Here is a 23098-nt window from a genome sequence, read left to right on the forward strand (position 1 = left end):
AAGAGGTGCCTCTTTGTTGTTCCCCATTCCTAACCAAATCACACCCCAACCCCCGCTAGAACACCCAGAGGGGAGAATGTTTCCCTTGTGTGTGTGTATGTGGGAGAGAAAGGGTGGGTGGGGGTTGCTAGGAGGTGTGAGTTTTCTGGAGGTCCTGCAGAAAGCCAATGAAGGAGTACTTGTGTCAACATTCTGCTGGCAGTGATGAGCCACAATGCCTCCTAGCCAAACATCCAAAGGGCCTCATCACCTCTCTGCAAAAAAAGCAGGGCCCGCGCTCTTAGAGCCCTCCTACACAGCTTCTTTATATGCAGATTAGTAAGATGAGTTGGCTTCAGATGATTCCGGTTATTGATTTGAGCTTTAGTAGGAAGTTAACACTTGAAATCGTGGTTGTATGTATAACTGATATTACATTACTGTATGTGTTTAAAAAAAGAAAGAAATTAGAATAGAAGAGCAAAGAACGCCCCCGGGCGTTGGATGGCTGGATGGCTTTGGAACAAGTGAAGAAGGGCATACATTTTGGACATTTTTGTTTCACAGCTTTTCCTGCTGAAAAACAACTCCCTCATGGCCATTCATGCCACACTTGAGTATTTAAGTAATGGGTAAAGATTTATATGACAGAAAAGTTCCTGTTTTTTTAATCTATCATCTATCAACTATAGATATTTCTGTTCTTACAGCAGGAAAAAAGTAGGATATTTTCTGTGTGTTTTATAATTACAGGACTGGGCAATGAGCTAGCAGAAAATGTTCACATTTATTTATTATAATTTAAACCCAAAGAACTGTGCTGACAGACTTCTTTGCTACAGCAGCATTTCTTTATTAAGCAGATAAACTGAGACGTAATGTTGGAATTCAAGTTAATTCTCTTATATTAAGATATCTCAGGACTTTAATGTGTAGTTAAACTTCTTTACACTAACAGAAGGGGAAATTTTGCTGATCTGGCCCATTTAAGATCAAAGTAGGCTGTATGAGGCCCATGATGTAAAATAAGCGTGACACCCCTGGTTTAGAGAGCGTTTTTGCCCGGCTGGATTCAAACCGGGGATGCTGGCGTTTCGTGATACGAGTTGGATTGTGACATCTAACAGCTGCAATAGATTCCCCTGCATCCATGCTGTCATATTTCAACACTAAATCCAATGACAACATTTTTTATTTATAAATCTTTTTGTATTTTTATTGTGTTAATTTTGCAGTTCTAGACTTTGTTATTATATCTGCATTTGTTTCATATATTACATCCTTTAAAGGTGAATGAATAATCCTGCCTTAAATGGCAATCACATTTTTTTTTACAGTTCAACAACCTGGATAACATGAACCCGTGATCGCCTCTTATCCAACTACCACTTGTTTATTCTTTGTTGATGTTACCCACAGCTTTATCAGTGCATAACATAAACTAGATGTTTGCGCTACATGCATCCAAATGTATGCGGGTGCTACTTTTGTGTGCATTCCACCACAGCTCATTGGTGGCTTAGATCTTATCCCCCGGGGAGCAGTTAGTCCAGATGTTCGGTGTCTACAAGAACATACTAGTTTGGAAACTTTCCCACATGCTATCTGGTGTGGCTGACTCTGTGCCGGCCCCAGACATCTAAAAATAGTCTTAATCATTCTACAGTCTGCTCCCAGAACCCAGCTAGCTACTTCCTTCCCAGTCATGTTGCAACTACCTACTACATTTCCCCACCAGATTCACAAGGCCCTATCTGTCAAATCTGAACCTTCCTCAGTTGTCCAGAAACACGATAAACAAAGAGATGGCTTACGAAACCCAGCTCTGCTGAGTTCATCAGCAGTTTGTTGTGAAAAACACCACAATGCCACCGTTTCTGTGCAGTAATGTTTTATTTCAACTATACATGCCGTGTTAAAAAAAGAAAAGAAAAAACAACAACAAAAAATATCATGAAACAAAGACCATCATTATTATTTACACATTCACAGTACAATTTTACAACATATCTACACGCTCAAATACTCTGGAGATCAGCTGGCCTCTCATCGCCACGTTGCACAGTATTTAAATTAGAATTACATGACAAAATCTGGTTCATCTGCACGTACACCAGACTGAAATATAAAGGCTTCAATTTAGATTGCAACTGAAAGACCCAGTTCATATTGCAATGTACAAGGCAGTTGAACAGTGTATGCTGAGTGTGTGTCTGTGATGTCAGTGTGCATGTGTCGAGTAGAAAAGAGACAGCCCAGACTCTGGTTCGATGACAGGCAGAAAGTCTTTACATACAATCATCACTTGTAAACAAAATGTGGCTTTGGGCTTGAACAGGCAACTGACGCTCGAATAAGATTGCAGAATCTCCCCCCCCCCTGCCCTCACAAAAGAAAAAAAGAAAAATAAGTACCCACTGCTACGAGAAATGATCCCTTGGTCGTCACTGCTGGCCAATAGAAACAACTCCTGTCCTGCAATCCTGGGGGAATTACAGATTCCGCGCGGCCATGCCAAAAGACGGCTTTCGTGTGAACACTGTGTTAATACATCGGCTGTGGGCAGGATATGCTGCGTCGAGCTGACTGCTCCACAGTGCAAGGTCTCACCACCCTACATCCCACGTTCAAGAAAAATACATTCACTGCATGGCACCTTTACCTGGTGGATTAACGCCACTCATTTCAACACCGGCAGTAAAGGAGGAACGAACTGATTTATATCCCAGTAGGTGTTTTTGCTTTCCCTTTGCGTGACTCGCATCCACAAATGGAATGTTTGTCAGTGTGTTTTCAGTATCGCTTCAGTTTGGATTTCCGACGCGCATCCTGCTAAAATTTCAATTTGCTTACGTAAAAATCACTCATATAGCGAGCATATGACATAACATACAGAGGACCAATTGACGTTGCCAATATTATATACTGTATTCGTGAATAAGGCACACAACGCACAGATTCGGGTTCACTTGCCTAAAAATATTTATACTCCTTATTTATAGTATTTTTTAGTATATACAGTATCTTGTCATTCCCAGCATGACTCATTTGGACACATTGATAAATGTAGTGTTGATTGTACATGGGGCCACTCGCAGGAAAAACTGAACAGGGAACATGGGCTGCAGAACCGGACAGATGACAAAGATGGTACATCCACGTATTGTTCTAGGTTCAGTTAAATATGTCGTAAATAGGATTTAAAGTGGGAGGAAAAAACTAGCATTCTTCTATCAGGGGACACGCACACACAGACATTTACAGAATAAACCTGCCTTGAAATGGTGAATTCAAATATATGGGCTAAACCATTGGTGTTGCTTTAGTTTCAAAATGGTAAATTCTTTAAATAAAATAGTAAAAGATTATAAAAGCAAGTCATTTTGTTGGAAACCCAGTTACAGAATGAGATGAAAAATGCATTTTCTTTTAATAGCATTGCTACATAAAGACAGAAGACTCTTGAACCACTGTTGAATTCTTACAAAGGGGCAGTGGAGGTTAGAGGAAGTTTCAGTCCCAGAGAGACACATCTTATTTCATGTATCAGTGCGTTTGGTTGCTTAAAACTACTCCTTGGCCTCTGTCTGCAACACACACACACACACTCAGACACACATAAGCAGATGTGCACACCCATGTCACAGGCTATCCTCGACTGGTAGGGGGAATAAATGCATCAGGGACAAACTCCTATATCTGAAATCAATAGCACAAACCAGTAGGCAAAATTTGAGTTGGCCATTTCTGTGTACAAGCCAGCATGACCAATTCACCACAACCTAATCTAATTACTAGGTACACAACATTGTGACACAGAGGTATGACCTAAGCTCTGTCCAGGGAGGTTTAAAGAAGATCAAAGAAAATATAATGTTGTTTTAATGAAAGACAGTGACTTAGGTCTTAAATGTCTTAAGGTGCATTCTTGGGCAAGTGGCACTAATATATTTGCTGCATTTACACAAATCTGCTTTCCTGTCAGCCAGCACACACACACACTCACACACACACACACACACACACACACACACACACACACACACACACACACACACACACACACACACACACACACACACACACACACACACACACACTTTCTCTTTTCTTACAGTTTTGATCAGCTGTTTACGGCCACGTGTATCTTAAAACAACACACGCGCTATACGTTTTGATCTTCCCCTCCATCTGCCATATGCCATCTTACAGCCAAAGCTATGGCCTCTGGCTTCTCTCTGTTCACTTCACATTAGTGGGAAGACAGTGCTCAAGGGGAGTGACAAATGAGACCCATTCTTCAAGTATTCCACTGTTTTTTTTGACCTGGTCCCACATACACCATCGTGGCCTCTGCTGGTGTCCTAAACCTCGCTCCAAATGTGGTAACGGGTGAGACCTAAGCCCAGATACACTGGGCAGCAGCAGATTCACCACTGTCCACTGATCATATCCTGTGGCTACTGTGGCAAGGGAGGGAGGTTGGCTTGCAGGGGGCAAAGAGGCCCCAACGAGTATCTTTGGCCATATGTATGACTTTCTGTTTTTAGTGTGAGTGAATGTGCATATCATTTAAAGGGGAAATGCACCTCAAGTTGATACACAAACACACACTAGGCCTTATCCCATCTGTACTCCCTCCCCCCAAGCCCTCAGGGCTCAAAGCTCTACAGTCAAGGCCAAGAACTCACTTTGAAGTGTCCATGGTCTTTTAATAGCTGTACTTGTTGACTACTCGCATTTGTGGAGTCTGTGGTGAAAACCCATTGGGTTTAGGCGGCACATCTGGCTTTATTGAAGGGGTCCGTTTAAGCCCGGTGCGAGGAAGTGAGCCATGCCCACTGTAGCTGCTCTGTCTGGATACTGAGGGTGGGTGGGCTGAATGCATTCCTGGTGCCATAACTCCACCATGTGAATCAAGTCTGGAGGGGGGTGTCGGAGGCATGTAACCCCCCCTGTTCATACTGTGTTGGCGAGACACAGACACCCCCATGGTTACCCCATTTGGTGAGGTGGATAAGGAGTGCCTGTGAGATGCACTCCGCTGGAGTTGGTACCCCCCTCTTTGCCTCTCCAGGGTGCCCCCCATGCTCAGGCTTCCTGTTGGTGTAGTGGGCATGGGCACATCAACCCTCTTGGTGGGGCTGTGCCTCGGCAGGGAGGAGGAGGGAGAGTACAAGGAAGCTTCTCGACTGGGCACCTTGGGAGGTATTTCAGTCAGTTCCTCCATGGGCTCTAGTGTGAGGTGCTGCCTCGGGCGGGGCCCTGATCCCTCTTGAAGAATGGCCTTGGGGTTGGCCACAGAGTCATTGAGGTGTTTTAAAAGGTCATTAAGGGTATTTCTGGCATCCACAGACCTCTTCTGGTCTTTCTTAGTTCCCTTAGAATCTGGGTTCTTAAGCTTCTTTTCAGATGAATGTGGTAGTGTATCTTCCCCATTGTCATGGCTGGGGTGGTCATGTGTAGCGTTGGGCAAGACCACAGCGCTTGGGATGTGCGAGTGTCCCAGGGCGAGGTGAGGGTGGTGGGAGCTAGAGTTAGCAGGAGTAGGAGAAGAAGGAAGGAACTGAGGACTCTTGGCGGATGAGTTGGACTCCTTACGGGACCCACTGACCTTCCCATGTGCCCTCTCCCACTGGTTTTTAATGGGCTGTAGACCTTTCTGCTGAAGCACAGGGGTAGACTCTGGTGTGGGCAGAGCAGCCAACTCGGGGGGCTGACATCCATCCCGCAGGATGACCGTTTTAGTGTCACCGTTGGGCGTGTTCAGGTCTTTGCCAGTGCTGAGAAGATTGGTGTACAACTTCGGAGAATCATTGTTGGTTTGGTACTCCTAAGAATGTGATAATAAAACCAAGAGTAAGATTAGACAGTTTCACATCTTGTTCAATCACTCTTCTCCACAAAAGCGGTATGATTGAAGCTGCTTTTTAGTTTGTAGTTTGGCTGTACCTTTACAGGGCTATCGAAGAGGCCATTGAGCTTGACAAAGCTTCCAGTGGAATCAGAGCAAGATGGTGCAGACTCTGCATCCTTGTGGACATGTCTTGGTTTACGGAGGAATGAGTCTCGGTAGCAGAACACAATTAAACCCGCCAGTAGGGCACCCATGAGAAAAGCAGCAAACACGCAGGTGATCAGGATGTTCATGTGGACCATCTGGTTGGTCTCACCAGCTTGTATATCCCACACACCTACAAAACAGTGAGGCATCAGTTAACCCTCTGGCGAAAGGACTCCGTGACGTGTACCCACAGCAGAAATGATATAGTATTGTGTGAACACAGCCATGCTTAAGCTTCTGCTTTTCGACCTCCACCATACAACGTAGTTAGCCACAAATATTGTTACATTCATCCTAATCTAAGATGAAGAAGAAATATGGTGAAGAAGCTGTTATGTACCCACACCCAATTTGTCCTTCTTTAAGAGGAAACGTTATGTTAGTTCAGCCGGGAAGACTCAAAGTGTGGCCTTGACCCACGTTCCAAGAGACTTTTTGTCATGCATCCAGCACTAAAGGGTTAGGAGTGCACTCTAATCTCAGGTAGAGAGCCAAATCAATCTCTTCCCGCAGGAGATCAACCAGCAGGAAATTGATCAGAGGAAAGTGTTTGCCATCCAGGTGTTCAGATAGCTGCTGCTCTACAGAAAGTTTGTTAGTAACCACAGACATTGAAAGAGTTAGTCATCCACCGTGCGGCCATGATGTGGCAGAGCTGGTCCAGTCAATGATTTACCAGCCAGGGTAATCTATTACTAGAACTAGGGTTAGAAAGTCTAACCTGCAAGAGGCCATTCCTAACAAGAGCTTTTAAAGAAACTACATTAGAGCAGTGTTGCGTAAAAGAAAGAAAGAAGATGAAGGAAATTACCATTTAAGTAAAGAAAAAAGTTATTATGAAAATAAAATATTAATCATAATATAAATGTTTAATGAAAAGACTAATATCTGCCATGCTATCTAAGGGAAAACCGTATTAGCAACCACAGTGTGTTTGCATATATGTGTACTTTCACATGAGCGTGGCTTAGTGACATTTCTTGGCAGCTATCAGAACAGGCTCAATGCAGCATGCTGGCTGCCTCCCTGTGGGCCTTACCCTCTTGGCCCCCTGGGATAGAGTCTAAAGAACGGGAGGTGGCTGGGTCATCCTGCAGCACAAAGCGTGAGCCGTAGAGCTCTGGATCAGGCCCAGAGCTGGGGCTCTGACTGGGTATGAGTACTGGGGGGTGTATGGGCCCACTGGGCTGGATAGTGACTGGCGCTGATGAAAACTCCATGTCTGTGGTGACAAACAAACTGTTAAACTGTGCAGACGAGTGAAAAGCATACTGTTATCATCCCAGTTAGTAGGCATCGGTAGAGTGTATGGAAAAACAAAAGAGTAAACTTTATCACAGTTTAAATGACTGTGTTTTACCGTCAAATACCAATAAATGTACATTTTGAACACAATTTAAAAAGGAAATAAGTGATGTTAAAAGAGGAGTTGGTACACAACAGGAAGGTTGCCAAGGTATAGTGGGGTAGGCATGCAAGAGGGAGGATGGATCAGAACAGGAGGTGATGAGTGAAAAGGAGGAAGTCAATCGTCGCCCAGTTAGAGTGCTGATGTTGCCTGGTGGTTCGGTTATTGATGGTGATGAAAATGAACACAGGGAATATTAGCATTCGAGAGGTGTTTGATACGAAAAGATGAAAGGAAGCAGGGGTTGAAAGAAAAAGGCAGGAGATGCTGAACTCAAGGAAAGAAACCATTTGAGTAAAAGATCAAACTAACCAGAGGTAGGGTCGCCAAATGATTTGTAATCTGGCGCTGAAGTAGTGCCCAAAAATGCTAAAAGAATTAAAAAGGACAAGAAATCATTATAAGGAAACTCTGAAAATTAAAAGAAAAGAAAAATAAAACTCCTGAGAGACACTAAGAGTGCAGTTTAGTTTAGATTTTAACAGGAAGTATATAAAGCACTCGGCCAGCAGTGTCATTTTCTTACTGGAGGCCCTCTGGTTCTGATCAATACTGTGGTTCAGCCTTGGGTCATGTTTAGCTGATACATATGAAGGGACAGGTGCAGTGAAATCAGTCAATGTCCATTTTCTAGCTGTGACATATCACAAGACCTCTGTCATTTGCACCGGCTGAACATGACCCATAATTGTACATGTCCATGTTTCCGCCTCACGGGCGGTATTAGTTACAGGTGGCCATGTACTCTATGTAGATATGTGTGTTAATACTGCACGTAAGACTAATGTAGGGGCAAGTTACTGGAGTGGTTACTGATGTGAGTGTGCAGGCTCATGGTGTATGCAGAGATGAGTTTGTGTACAGTGTGTGTATAGCTGTGTGTGTGCGCGTGTGTGTGTGTGTGTGTGTGTGTGTGCGTGTGCGTGTGCGTGTGTGTATATGTCTGAGGACAAATAGCATGGCATGGAGATGAGATCGATACCTTGACAGTCACCGAGGTGGGCCGTGTTTCCAAATTCAACATCCTGCTCATATCCAGTCCTGAAAAGAGAGAGAGGGAAAGACATAGATAGAAACAGATATTAATCCAAAATAGCAGCAACAACAAAAAATAAATAAATATTCTTGTCATTTTCTCATCTGTAATATTTGCGCTTCATATTGCAGGTGGGCTGTGAACTCACAAAACACCCGGCTGTATCCTCTCACAGGCTCCGTGAGGCTTCCAGCCACAATAAGGATCCCTTGATGCAATGCAGGACCTGGTATGGCAAAAACACACACACACACACACACACACACACACACACACACACACACACACACACACACACACACACACACACACACACACACACACACACACACACACACACACACACACACACACACACACACACACACACACACACACACACACACACACACACACACACACACACACACACACACACACACACACACACACACACACACACACACACCAGAACGCTGGGTTTAATCATTCTGGAAAGAACGCTATAATCACTTGTGACTGACTGAACATTAACCACAAGGCACAAGGTAAAGCTGTTATCGTTGCCTTTATGACATTTAGCCGAAGAACAAAACAATAAAGCTATGACTGCCTGTACAAAGGACATTTTTATTTAACCTCCTACATGTGCAGTAGTGCATCACTTACTTGTGGCAGGAGGAATGCCTTTCACAGCGGCTCAGGGGAATACGGATGACACAGCTTGAAAAGGCGACATAAAGGCTGTGTGCGTCTTTGTCCACATGCAGTGAGAGGACACGCTTGTCATCCTCGCGGTTAGACAGGCACCTGGACAGGGTGGAGAGAAACCTAATCAGGGGTCTATCAGATCCGTCTGTCTCCTGTTTCAGTCTCGGAAGATTTAATCACTTGTTAGGTTGACGACTCACAGAAGCTTCTTCTTACAGTTTAACAAGAATTTAACCCCTGACTCCTGGCAGTGTGCATTTTAGCTTCCACAAATCACACACACACCAGACTCAAAAAACACAAAAACACAGCAAAACAAAAACACGCACACATGCACATGAGCACGGAGCTGACAGACACTGCCATCTGTGCCAGGAATCATCACTGTAAGAGTTGCTGACTCCACAGCCAAAAGACAGAAGGGGAAGAGGAAAAGAGAAGAGGGAGCAGACAGAGAGAGGGTGAAAAGTGCATGTGTGCCTACTTGGCCCTGTTGAAGATGTCTATTTCCTCCAGGAGCAGGCTGTCATTCAGAGACACGGTGGAGGTCTTGGCTAAAACCTTGAGGACGACCCCCGACTCAGCCCCGATGAACACCACTGTGTAGTTCTTGTGGGGTCCTGCTTCACTGTCCACAGCCAGCGCTGTCAGCCTGTACCTTTATACGTAGCAGAAGGCATGTGTTACTCACAGCAGGGGTTATTTCATGCAAAATAGGAAAGACTATTTGAATACACAAATTCCCAAGGCTCACTGATCAACATGGCCTGTTTATATCATCTTTGTGTCGTCTATGGATACTATTTACCAATTTTATCATATAGATCTGGGTCGTGAAAGACCTTGGCAAGATTTTTGATTACTTTTTATTTTTAGGAAGACTTTAAATGGGTATCCTTCCAATAAAGGTATGATCTGAAATCACAAGTTTCAAATGTAAGATATATGCTCTTCATGTGTTTACCTGACCCGTGTCTTGGTGAACCAAGGCTCATCTCCTATAGAAGGCACAGCTGTGTCCATGAGGGGGTGGGACTTGATGAACTGCAGGGTATCGTCCGGGAACTCGACGGAGCTCTTAAAGGACGCAGCTGGACCGTGACCTGCACAGCTCCCGGGTCTAGGATAGAGAGTGCCATTGCACGCAGGGCAAAAGGTCAAAGATCAGCCTATATGATCGCACACCAGGGAGTAATAATAATGTGTTCTGAGATGGATGGAAAAGTGCCATGAGAGGGTGGGGGAGAGTAGCAGGTGCTTATTAGGACCACAAAAAGACCTCAGCTGGAGGCATAAAATATACATATGCATGGTTATCCTCCCATAAATGATTTACTGGGGTAATTACGTGCTTCGTGGACTCTGTGTTTTGTACGCAGGGCAGGGCTGCAAATATAGGCGCTGACTGTAAACAGGTTAAATATGCAGCGCATCTAATTATACTAAATTAATTATTTAATCGTCAGCAGATGGTAAATGTGTGTGCTGGGTCAAAACTAATAACCTGGTGCAAAAGATTTCATTTCACTGGGTTTAACCTGGACAAAGAAGGGTGAAAAATGACAGGAGGTAAACAGCTGATGAGTCCAGCACCACACCTGCTCGAAGACGTGCCACGTTTAAAATCTAAAAAACATCTTTTGGACACCACCCTCGTAGTTTAGTTTCTTGGCTCCACATGCCTAGCAAGGTTCGGAATTGGGATATTATTCTGAGGAAGAGAAAAGATGAACTGTTACCGAGGTTTGGGTAACTTCTCCTCTGGGAACGGAGTCCACACGGAGTCAGGAGTCTTCTGCTCCTTGAACCGGCCCAAGAATACTTTTTCTATATCAGCCATGGAGAAGGCACACACCGCTGACCCTGGAATACTGCAGAAAAGGAAAAATATCTAGATAAAATTCCCTGTTTGTTTTAACTCTTAATTCATCCCGCAGCAGCAGCAGCTACGGCTCACCTGTTCATCTGCGTGGTGAACACACCCACCACAGAGGGAACCCCGTTGATGTCGATGATGTCGGTGATGGACTGGAGCACATCAAAGTAGAAGAAAGACTCCCCCGGCACGGAGCAGTTCAGCCTTGCCTTCACGAAGGAGGTCCAGTGCTTCTCCAGCACCCTCTGTGACCCACCCACGTCATTTTTACAGATTCGGGCCACGCGGGAATACACAACCTGTGAGGTGCAGAGGTTTTTTTGTTTGTTTTTTTCCCAGAGAGGGCTGAGGCGTGTGGATGAGGAGGGCATCTCAGTGAATGCCACTAAAAACACTTCAACATGCTGAATAATGCATCTCCCCATCCTGTAGCAACTCAGCACAGATGACTTAACAAACAGACTCTCTCATATTTAACTTGCTCACTCTGACTGGAGCAAATATTTAAAGAAAAAAAAGAAAGAAAAAAAAACACATGCAATGGGCCTATACTGACTTAAAGCTGGGCCATGTGTAAGTGTGTTACACTGCACATACTGCCAAGGCTTAAAGCATAAATGAAGTACATAAAGCAGTTGGCTTGGATAGCTTTAATTATTTACCAGTGCAAACCTCCATCAGAGCCCAGGTGTCACCCCAGCATTAGTTGGGTTGAAATATTCATAAGCTGGTGGCTGATGGAGGATGCCGGCTTCCTGTGGCCCGGCCAGCTCAGGATGAGGCATGGTCAAATCTGAGGTTGGCTTCAAACACGGGACATTTATAATGCCATCTGCGTGTGTGTGTGTCTCACAGGGAGAGGCGTACACAAAAGCGTGCAATCTCTGTGAGACAAATCCTCTCCACTGTGTAATGGTTTTACGTTAGTAGAATATCCCCACCAAACACTTGTCGTGAAATTTCTCGGGTATTCTAATGTGATGTAGTGTCAGCGCCTGAATGGGCCCCCATTACCACCGGGCCCATTTGTGGCAGAAACGCAGGCACTGAGGGAGGCGTAAAGCTGTAGTCTTGGATAAAGGCCTGCATATGCTGTCTGTGTGGAATATGTGATGCATTATAAACGGCAGGTGCACTGTCTTACCTTTCCCAGATTGCTGTGCTCCACCGCGATCTCCCGGTAGAAAAAGTACACATAATTCCCATACTCTGCAGCATGCAGGAAATGAGGTTCTGAAAGAGAGACAGAGGCAGAGAGTTGAAGTGTATTTCTGCACTGTCACCACCACTGTGCATGTTGAATATTTCAGGGATTTGTACAAGGCTGTATATGACTGGGGGTGACCTAGATTGCCTGTGAGAGAACAGGCCATATCCTCCTGGAGCTTGGCAAGGCAGGGGAGCTCTCTATCACTCCAAAAACAGCCCTGACAGCCGGCGCACATACATATACCACGCAAAGGCACCATGAGCATCGAGCTAGCTGGCAGGTAGACACATGTATCTCAAGTGAAGTAAGAGGAGAGAGAAACAAGGATTACCTTTCAGCCATTTGGAGTCATACTTGATGGTTCTCAAGGCTGATCCATCACCCATACTCCGATAGATGACAGAATCGCTGGCCTGGAAGTCAGCAACAGTTGCAGAATACAGCTTCCCTTCTAAGAACAAAAACAAGAAGGAACACAGTCACCAAAAAGTAGGATGCGCTGCTCTTGGATCCTTTGTTGTTTTGTCTTCTTTTATAGAGCTTAATTGGCCGAGTTGCTAGCGCTGCAGGCGCAGTTTTACCGTGGCAAAGACACAGAGGTGATAATGAGAGCGTAAGTAGGAACACATTAGTTGTTCTTTGGCGAGATGAACTGCGTGCGTGGGCGGGTGTGTGCTTGACCCTTACCAGCGAAAAGGGCAACGTTGGTTTGCTTGGAGTCAAATGGGCACCGTGCCAGTCCATTGATCTCTTCCCCATCAAACTCTAGGTTATCCAGCTGAAGGGAACGGAGCGATCACCCACACATTAAAAAGAGCTTTCTCAAGAGGCACGGTGCAAACAATCACACACAGAAGCACCTGTGCATACATAAATCACTGAAAGGAATCTAGTCAAATTTATTTAAAAAAGAAAGTACAGGAAGTAAAGCATTGCTATTTATCTAGCAACAGTCCACATTTGGTGTATGCTGTTGTACACAGCATGCATGAGCTTTGCCCAATGAATCACAGGCTCTGACCCTGAATACTGACCCTGTAGTATCTGCACATTGGGTTGAAGCCATTAGTACCACAGATGAACACCAGATCATCATTTCTTGGAACCAGAACTTTGATGAAGTTGTGGCACTCGTCCTGGAGGAAAATGCACAACATTAAATCGTGTTTTCAGAGGTTCACAGTTTAACTTTCTGTTCGTGTCATGGGTGACCAAACAAAAAGTGTGTGGGTTAATGATTCCCCCCCCCACGTACTCTGTGTTTTCCCTTCACAGCACACATCTCTCTGTCAGCTTGGCCCGATCGCCATGTTAGTTTCTGTAAAAAAAAAAAGAAAAAAAACAACAACAACAACATGAGGTATCAGACACATGCGTGCGACATAACACACAGGCACACACTTTTTCCACTCTCTCATTTTACCACCTGTCCACTTTGTGATGAATGGCTCAGTATTTTCTATGAAGCCCTTTCAGTATTTGTGGATTGAGAGAGCAGCTTGTGGCGAGAATCTTACCCGGTAAGGAATGATCTCATTCCTGTAGGATTCTCTCAGGCTGACTAGGTACACCTGATCTCTGCAGACAAACAACAAAACATGCAGCTCAGTGACAACAGGGAATATATGCTTACTTTCTGAGTCTTTGTGTGTGTATATTAATCAAAGTATTTTATTATTCTCCCAATTATGAGAAAATTTAGTGTCCTTATCATTAGAAGGCCTCATTTACTATAGAATAAATAAATGAATAATAATGAAATTTTACATTTTTAATCAACAAATACACAACACAATTTCGCTTCACTTTCAGTAAAAACATGCACATTTCCAGCATACCATCTGACAACACAGATACATGTGGTGGTGATTACAAGGGCTCCAGAGGGGGGAGGTGTTATACTGTTAGATGTCGAAGTGATTTCCTGCTACAATATTACAGTAGTGCTAGTGGTCAGATTAATCCCACTGCCCATAAATAGCAAAAAGAAATGTAAAGATGCCAAGAAATCCCTGACAGCGCGTCAGGCCGGGAAGATAGACGCCTTTACTGGATCAATACCAGCCATATACATCAGATGCACGACCAGAAGCCAGAGATCCAATAACGCTAAGAGCTCACCCTCCCCGCATCCCACCCCTTTATGCCACTGTTTACCTGCCAAGGAGTGACTGAGTATATTGGTGAGGCGGAGAGGTGTGTGTGTGTGAAAAAGACAGTATGTGTGTGTGTTGGATTTACCTGCCAGCGATGAACAGAGTGTCCTGTATCGTGGTCATCAGCTGAAAGTCAAGGCGATGCTGGGACTCGTTGCCAGAGGGCCTGCCTCTGAATACAGGGTACCGCCGTGAAACTGCAGTGACAACAAACATGTGCTATTAACGGGAGGCTAATGGTAAAAGCAGACAGTGATACGCTGATAAACCACCCTGTTGTTCTGAATAAACATATAGTTAGATATGGGAATTATGTGTACGTAGACTCAACTAGAATACTGTATATTCTCTACAGTCTCTCCAATCGGACCTGTGCGTCATTGCAATGTTTCTGTGTGTTTGATAACGGCTGCCTATGCCAGCATACCACTCTGTTATTCCATTACATCACAGCAGATTGATTTTATTACAGTGGATATGGGATGCTAGCATCTAAAGTATGGACCCAATGAGAGGGAGGAGGTGCTAGTGTTTGTCTTAAGTCTTTGTGACAATATTCTGAGTGAAGCAAGTAAAAGGTTTACATGGGGATTGTCGTTATTTTATTCTCTGTTGAGCTCATTTACGGGTGTACTCACAGTGCGCGTCGACGACATCGAGGGGTACGATGTCCTCCGGGAAGCTGACTGCGAGGAGAGTGTGCGAGACTGTCAGCAACAGCAGCAGCAGCTCACTGAGCAGAAGCGCAGCTTTCTGGCCCATGTCTGCTCACAGACGACACTTCCTGTTTCACACTGGCGGAGATGTTACCTGGAAACACACAAAAAAATGACATGCTCTCATTACTTGACGTGCTAAAAATAATCTTTTGTACCGCTGTGAACTCCGTGAACCACGTCCAAACCCTTTGTTAAACTCGGAGCAACAACTGTCTCTTTTTCAAGCTTTTGTGATGCAAACATACAGTAAAACACTCTCGTGTTTATTGATGACTGAGCTCTCAGTGGCAGCGCTTGGCACTTCCCCTCTACCTTTTCCTGCATCTGTTGTCTAAGCGAAGGTCAGCCAACTGACCGGTGGGGTGTCTCGGTGTGTGTTGGAAAGAGCGGAAGTCGACTCTGTTAGAAACGTGGCAGGCCTGCTGTCTCGGTACATCTGTGCTCTGATTGGTTTGTACTGGGCCAGGCTCAACACTAATCAGCACATTGCAACTTCATCATCATCATCACAAGTGTAGCCTCTGCTCTAACCTTAGCACACCTCTATCAGCGCTCTAGTTGTGGTTATTGCTCGAGCTTTTCCTTGGGGTCGGTGTGCTTTATTGCAGCGCAGTGATTCACTCATATTTGTATTATGAGTTCCTACTCATGTACAGCTGTTTTGACATTGTAGTAATTTTTGTGGATAAAAGCTTGTACAGGATCTGATTGTAGACATGATACACCAGCAGTTACTTTGGCAATAATTTATTGTGGGAGTGGCAGGGGTTTAGTGTGTATGTTAGTGTCTGAAGGAGTACTTTAGAGACAGACTGTGTCTGTGCATATTAATGATCGGTGTACATTCAAATATTTATAAGGCAAACAAATTATTCATGCAGGCAAAGCCTGAACGGATATAAACAATTTACTGGGAGACGTCACACAGGCAGAGGGATGGATTAGCCAGGAGCGCACATGGATGCGCACACACGCGGCTGCACATACATAATCACTCTTTCAAATGGTGTAATGCAAAGACTGATGTGTGTGTTGCACGCAAATGCACACACACGCGCGCGCGAGCGCGCACACACACAATATTGACTCATTTTTCAATTAGCCCCAAAGCACACCTGCTCCAGTGCTGTCTGTGAGCCCTGCCTGCCAAGCCATTAGTGCTTTGATTGATCCACACAGGAAACATGGCAGATCAGCAGCCAGAGAAGGCAATCCACGGACTTCGCCATATCACTGTAGCCACGAGTGCTTTGTAACTATAAATCGAGCCACTTTCATCTTGATATTTTTTGAAGAGCCTCAAGCTTATGAAAAAATGTCCAGAAGCTTAGTTTAAAAACACTAAATAAACTACAACGCATATGGCTGTTAAGTGAATTAATTATAAACACACATGGCTGTCAAGTAGAAAATGAGCCGCCGCGAGGTGTTTACCTGACAGCAACAATCGGCATGTCATCTTTTTGTTAGAATGTAGATGGCATAACTAATTTGTTGCACAACCTTTGTGCCAGCATATTGATGTAAAGTACGCTGTGTGTGTGCGTGTTTTATTTTTTTCCAGGCATTAATAATCCAATTTTGGTCTAAACAGCTACTGTGTGATGGCATGTCACTAAAAAGAATGAAAGTAGTGGTGAGATGGAATCGGGGTAATGCCAACATGTTTTAATCATCACCAGTGTGTAATCATGGCTATTCAGGACTCTGTGGGATACTGAGGCCTTTGAAAGAGCAATGTCATTATGACTGGGTAATGTGAGGCATGGATGAGACAACGCTTAATCTCAATTAGTCCACTTAGTGGTTAAATTATGGGTTTGATGTTTTGGCAAAAAAAGGGGGAAAAGGGAAGATTTTATGAGGACCAAAAGGGTTGTTTGCTCTCTCTATAACTACAAACATCAATAATGCTAAAGCAGGCACTAATTCTAATGTAGTCACAAATGAATCACTGGGCAGAACCCATCCACAGATCTATGGATGCAGTTTCCCCGATCTGTGCAGAGCAGCAAATGTAAGAAACTTGATCCTAACGAGGACTGATGACGCTACTCTGAAAATCCTTAAAAGCATCACAGATTTTTTTTCTTTTTTACTTCCTCATTCAGACGCCTCTCACACCAAGAAATCTGCTGCGTTAAAACGCAGGCAATAAATAGCTGAATTTCTAGAAGCCGGAGACAGAAATAGATACCAAATACTCGACGGCTGAAAAATAGAGGCCCTGTGAAAGTAAATAAACCGAGCTCCGTGTTTCAATTCTATAGCGCTATCGTACACACTGCAGGCTGTACCTGTGGCCAAAAACCTGGCTGTATTCACAGGTAAATGGTTTCCTTACCTGTCAGAATTTTACACTCCTGCTTAACACGAGCTCTTCAGAAGCACTCACATTCATGCCACTTTTTCCCCTTTACCATTCTCCCCCACTAAACAATTCAGATGAAAAGAAGGGGAAAAAAAACACTAAGGAAAGGCGAAAAGCTCAGTGCCAATCTCCCATGATTCCTTGCATGGTAATAGCCTTGCTGTGGAAGGCAAAGGCTTCCCTCAGAAACTTTAATGTAAAACAGAAACAGAAGACATTCAGAGGTCAGTGATCTAAAATTACTTCTCAATCTCTAGCGAGCCCAGCATGTTTTCTATTGACTATTCCTTTACACTCTCTGGCTCCTGCCCTCCTGTGTGTGCATGTGTGTGTGTGTGTATGCACACATATAGGCCTCAACAAGCCTGGAGACGCTGGGCTTGTCACGCATCTCACTGCCATTCAGTCTTGCCTTACTCTACCTCTGTTATTACAGGCTTTGCAGTGTCCTACAACCACGCACTTTCCCTGCTGATGTTTTTGGCTCAAACCCATGGTGTTAAACATGGGGGATCGGGTGGACCGCTATTTCTGCTGATGGTGGGTGTAGGGGTCTGTAGCCCAATTCTGGTAGTTACAGGAGACGCTTTAGTGCTCCAAGCTTAAAATGACAGATTAACACATACCCTCCTCTTAGCTGTGCTTTCGTTGGCATACAGTACGTAAGCCATAAAATCTCCTCAATTGCAGCACTGGATGAATGTGTTTTTGCAGGGAGGTCCTATTGGGAGAATTTGGGGATAATAAAAGGATAGCAAACAACAGTAGTGCGTGAGGATTTTGTAATTGCGTGTGAATGTGAAGGGCGGATGTAATCCCAGCAGAACAAAAGGCTGCTGCTGCTGCTTGAGGCTGCCTGACTTGTCATCTTGCACAACGGGAAATCGGATGACCCGGGAGTTCTTTTTTTTTTTTTACATTTTTTATTTTTTATAACAAAGTTAAATTATTTAATTATGTTTGTCTAAACAGGGGTGGAACAAAATTTTGTGCTGCTAAATATGGCTTTGATTCCTCTTGTGATTGATTTATCGAGGCGCTGTTGGCAATTGCGGCCACTTTGAATGGCCAATTGACCTTCCAGAGTGACTACTTCATGACTCCTCGTGTTGGCACTTATCAATGAATGAGGCTGAAGTAAAATTAAGTGAACTGACTCAGGGTGGTGACGAAACTTACAGACAGAAAATGGTGGACAGAGATGGAAGGAGAGCTATTTGGCTAATTGGACGCCATAAATTTGAATCCTGATGAAAACACACACACACACACACACACACACACACACACACACACACACACACACACACACTTATTACCCACAGTGATTTTTGTCTTTACAAGGGTGTTTTTCTCCTTCGTATAACTTTAATATCATGCCATAGTTGATTACCTAGCATTATATCATCTTTGCCGTGTCAGTTGGCTAATGATTGGCTCCTATCGTGATCTAACCTGTATTTCTGCACCATCACCTGTCCATGTATGACTGTCTGTTTAAAACCCAGCTGCGTCCAGTGACACGGCTGTTAAAACTCTCAACTGTGGCCCTTGGAAAGTAATCAAGATGCAGCCACACAGGAGATTGAGCCAGCCAGATGATTAGAGCAGCTACCAGACATGCCCACAAATGATTAATACTCCTTTTCCCTACTTGAGTAATAACAAGCACCCCCTAATCACAGGCTGTTTACCTAAGGATCCCTTCTGAGGGGCTTGGTTGGACTTGTTGCTTCAGAGATCTGGCTGAAGGAGAAGGCTGTGCCACCCTAAACCGTGCTTCCCTCCCTTTTGTTCTCTACCTTGGCGAGAGGAGGAGTGAAACAGGAGAAAGGCTGTTCTCAGCAGTAGTTCTACTATTGTAGAGCACAAAGAGCCTGTGCTGCAGGTGTGACCAAGAAACAAAAGGGGCTCTGGGCAACTCAACACAATAGAGCCCCACCCCCGGTCCATGGACCCATGTTCCGAAGAGCTGTTTCGAGGCTGCGAAAGGGACTAAGAGGGAACAAAGCAAAGCATAAAAACGTGCCCACTCTGAACACGTCACATAGGGTCTAACTTTCATCTCTCAGCCAATTAAGTATGGAACAATTTGATTTGTGAACAGCAGTTTAGGAAACCATAAGGCTACAAAGGGTTAATACTGATCACTGTATGGTTTAATGGTGGTTGTTCCGGGGTTACGGCCGGCTGTAGAGGAGGTCAACGGTGATCGTTCTGGTCACTGAGTTCTAACCCTCTGGAAAGTGAGGCGAAGTGAGACACACAAGCCAGCTGTGCTGTCAACAAACCCATGGCTTGGTTCTGATGTCTGACCCGGCCACAGTCTGATGGCCTTGCCGATATCTCAAGTTTGTCATTTCAGCAGCTAGGCCGAGCTCTCTGATCTCTGAGACACGGCTCAGCCAGCTGAAAGTTTCCAGGGAAATGCGAACATCCACCTTTATCCCTTATTTCTATAAAAACTTAAAGCCTTTGGGAGAATTTATAGCAGCAACATTTTGACCACAAACCAACCATAGTTAAAAATGAGTGAACAGTTCTGCCAATAAAAAAATATATATATATGAGTAGAGCAGGTTAGTATGGCAACAACTACAAAATAAGCCCCTTTTGCTCTTTTACTTAATGTAGCCACATGTTCCTAAACCTTAAGACACAAATAATTAAACTCATCACGCCTGGATAGCTCCTTATGAAACAAAAGAACTACCCAGACTCCCTTGCTTGCATCATTTTTCCTCCGTTTCATTTTCTGTTTTTCAAGTTTTGCCTTAGGATCTTCTCCTCCTGTTTTACGCACACAGTCCACGCAGCAGCCCGGGCTCGAATGCATGCATTATATGGACTGGAGCATAAAGGCATTCAAGTTTGGTCCGTGGTAAATCATTTCAGACCCCTTTTAGTCCACATGCACAACTCATACAAAAGACAACAAAGACGCGGGGGACATCTGTGAAGTGACAACAGTGATGGGGCTTCGTTTAACTGCCTCCATAGCACTTAATCCATTCACAGGGCAGGGCTTCCGTGCCACTCTGCCTCCAGAAAGGTTACGAGCGCTTTTGCAATTTATTATCCAATATGTGACTTCGGTAATGGATCAGGGGATGTATTATATGTTTTAAAGACATCAACAAACGACCTTCATTTTCCACTGCTCGTCCTGTTTGCCTCTAATTGTTTAACAGCCGTTTGTTTTCGCTGGTCTGCGCAGATTCCCTTTGATCCCAAGTTGATTTTTTTGTAAAGTCAAAATGCCAGAAAACACTTTTATTCCTGCTCTGAACAGTTTAACAGTTCAGACTAGAAACGCTTTGTTATTGGGACTGAAATTGTAATAAAACAGGGACACTCGCCTGCACGAAAGGTTAAACGAAAACGTTTGCGTGGCTCTAATTATATTTCTATCAGCATGATTATAATCAGTAACCTATTTGCACTCGTGCATTCGATAAGCGGGACGTTTTACTCGGAAACGTACTTGATACTCTTTTATAGATTATAGTGACTAAGTATAGCGCTCCGGATAGAGTGGCCAGTAGTAATAGGCTATGCCCTTTATTCAATCCAATAATATTAATACCAAAATGAAAAAACAAACAAACAAAAAACACGTAGTTTTTTTCTAAAAAACGAAAAAAGATGCGCTTTATCCATGGTTTAATTGCAAAAACAAAACACTGGGCACACCTACCTCAAGTATCCGATTTCACACATGAACGGGGCAGTCCAGCAGAATGTCATATTCCTTTGGTAATCCATTTGCGAGAAAACCCCCAGCATGTAATATTCCTGTTATTTTGCGCTCCATCCGGACCCCACTTTTCTCTTTTATCCAGTTGCGCACAGATTTCAGCTCCGCTCGCCACACATTATTGTGACTCTTGCCTCTGATGAGTCTCTCTCCGTCCCCGGGCCCCTGCGCTCTGATGAGTGAGCTTCAAAGCTTTGCCACGACCGCACCAGCCCCCCTCCTCCTCCCTCATACACTGTTACACCAGCCCCTTTTTCACTACGATTAACTTTGGAAACCAGAGGGAAAAGACATAAACATTAACGATGCGCTATCCTTACTACGCCTCTCTCTGACTTAACTGATCTAAAACAACAGAGGGTGCGCGGAGAGCTAGATAACGCATGTGGGATTTACGCAAAACTATCCTCTGTGATTCTTCTTCTTTTTTAAAAAAATAAATAAATACAGATATGGATCGCAGAAGTTTGAAATCACCGGTTTCATAGACAGTTTTAAAAGATCGGAGGAGGAACTGTAACAACTACAATTTCCCCCGCTTTACTGGGAGTGGAAAGCTTTGGAGCTGGACGGATTCATTTTGCCAGCCCTGTAAGGAATGAATGAATAGTGTGCTGCACGGAAGCACTAGTAAAAATAGTCCGGACCTCAACTATTTCTGTCCTGCAACCATCGGTTTTGCAGAGCAGCATAGCGACGTGGTCAGAAGAAATATTTTGTTTCCCAGCAAAGACTTCTCCTCTCTAGTTTTTTTTCCCCCCCTCGACTTTCACTGCAAAATACGGACGCAACAAAGAAGCCTGTGTCCACATAGCTGCAAGGAACTCACCTCATCGGAAATGATTATTTTGTATCCTTTCGCGTTGCCGTAATCTCCCCCCAAAAAAGATTCTGCGCGTCTCAGTGAATCAACTTCTCCAGGCTGGGAGAAAAACAAACTAATGCACGGCAAATGGTGTAATTCGACCCTGAGCCTACCAATGAACAGCGCTCTTCCTCCAGTCCCTCCCCCAATCATCCATCTCTCCTCACTTGGTTCAGGCTTCTCTTCCTTGCTAGGGCTTCCTTCCTTTCTTTTCCTAAAGCATAGAGAAAGAAAACAGCGACCCTCCTCCCTCTTCCATTTCTCCTCCTGTGTGACCCCATATTCGCCCCCCCCCTTCTCTCTTCTGTTAAAACCCCATCCCCCAACTCCAAGTCAGCAAGAGCCTCTAGTTAAAATCTTTACAGCTGAGTTGTGGCAAGTGGACTGCTTAGTAAAACACAGCTTTAGCCATGTTTGGATTTGAGGAAGAGATTTAGCTCAAATCTGTGTTTAATTCAGCAGGGCATGGTGAAACTCATGGTTTTTAATCATTAAAGATTACAATATTTTGCAAAGTAGCATAAAAGTTTTACTCCTGTGCAAATGCATGCAACGCAGCCAGTTCAAGTTTTGCATGAGCATTATTCTTGTAGAGAAAATAAACAGGGAGCCTTGCTGCATGCACAGCAGCTCTGTAGTGATGTTAAAGTATCTTTTCTTTTCTGTATGTGCATATGCAAATATCACCGTGAGCGTCTTCCCCAAACTTGACATAAATGTGAGAAGTCATTCTGGCCAGGTTTGCAAACCCGCACAGAAGAGGCTCTTTTTCACCCCATTAGAAAAGCAGGTTGGCAGATGTGTGAGGATCATTTCCACATGAACATCCTCACCCACGATAGCACACACACACACACACACACACACACACACACACACACACACACACACACACACACACACACACACACAGAGTCCTGACAGGCCCTATTATGTTGCGAAAGTTTGATCTGCATCTCAATACTTG

General features: G+C 44.2%; 1 protein-coding gene across 5 annotated transcripts; it reads right to left on the reverse strand.

The window, feature by feature from the left end:
* Positions 1-1853: 1853 nt before the first annotated feature.
* Positions 1854-22388, reverse strand: sema6dl (sema domain, transmembrane domain (TM), and cytoplasmic domain, (semaphorin) 6D, like). 5 transcript variants are annotated; one of them, XM_031728839.2, is made up of 21 exons: positions 22096-22387; positions 21207-21534; positions 15058-15229; positions 14505-14616; positions 13781-13841; positions 13519-13581; positions 13298-13399; positions 12951-13041; positions 12595-12714; positions 12198-12286; positions 11135-11352; positions 10917-11048; positions 10142-10297; positions 9662-9835; positions 9136-9276; positions 8636-8713; positions 8434-8492; positions 7764-7820; positions 7083-7265; positions 5932-6173; positions 1854-5812 (listed from the first exon to the last, which is right to left on the reverse strand). In XM_031728839.2, the coding sequence occupies exons 3-21, from the start codon at positions 15179-15181 to the stop codon at positions 4691-4693; spliced, it is 3324 nt and encodes a 1107-aa protein (XP_031584699.1). In that variant the 5' UTR covers positions 15182-15229; positions 21207-21534; positions 22096-22387; the 3' UTR covers positions 1854-4690. The 5 variants fall into 5 exon arrangements, with proteins under 5 accessions (XP_031584699.1, XP_039464368.1, XP_039464373.1 ...); XM_039608434.1 differs by lacking the exon at positions 21207-21534; XM_039608439.1 differs by lacking the exons at positions 7764-7820; positions 21207-21534 and having other exon boundaries at positions 22096-22388.
* Between the last annotated feature and the right edge of the window lie 710 nt (positions 22389-23098).

This window comes from Oreochromis aureus, linkage group 1 (assembly GCF_013358895.1).
Source record: "Oreochromis aureus strain Israel breed Guangdong linkage group 1, ZZ_aureus, whole genome shotgun sequence".
In the NCBI taxonomy this organism is placed as follows: domain Eukaryota; kingdom Metazoa; phylum Chordata; class Actinopteri; order Cichliformes; family Cichlidae; genus Oreochromis; species Oreochromis aureus.

Excerpts from the sequence above, each read along its gene's own strand:
- sema6dl (XM_039608434.1), bottom strand. The coding sequence starts at position 15,181 with ATGGGCCAGAAAGCTGCGCTTCTGCTCAGTGAGCTGCTGCTGCTGTTG. Across the intron at positions 11,353-12,197 it reads AGCACAGCAATCTGGGAAAG|GTTGTGTATTCCCGCGTGGC; the intron begins GTAAGACAGTGC and ends TGCACCTCACAG. Across the intron at positions 9,277-9,661 it reads GACATCTTCAACAGGGCCAA|GTGCCTGTCTAACCGCGAGG; the intron begins GTAGGCACACAT and ends CACCCTGTCCAG.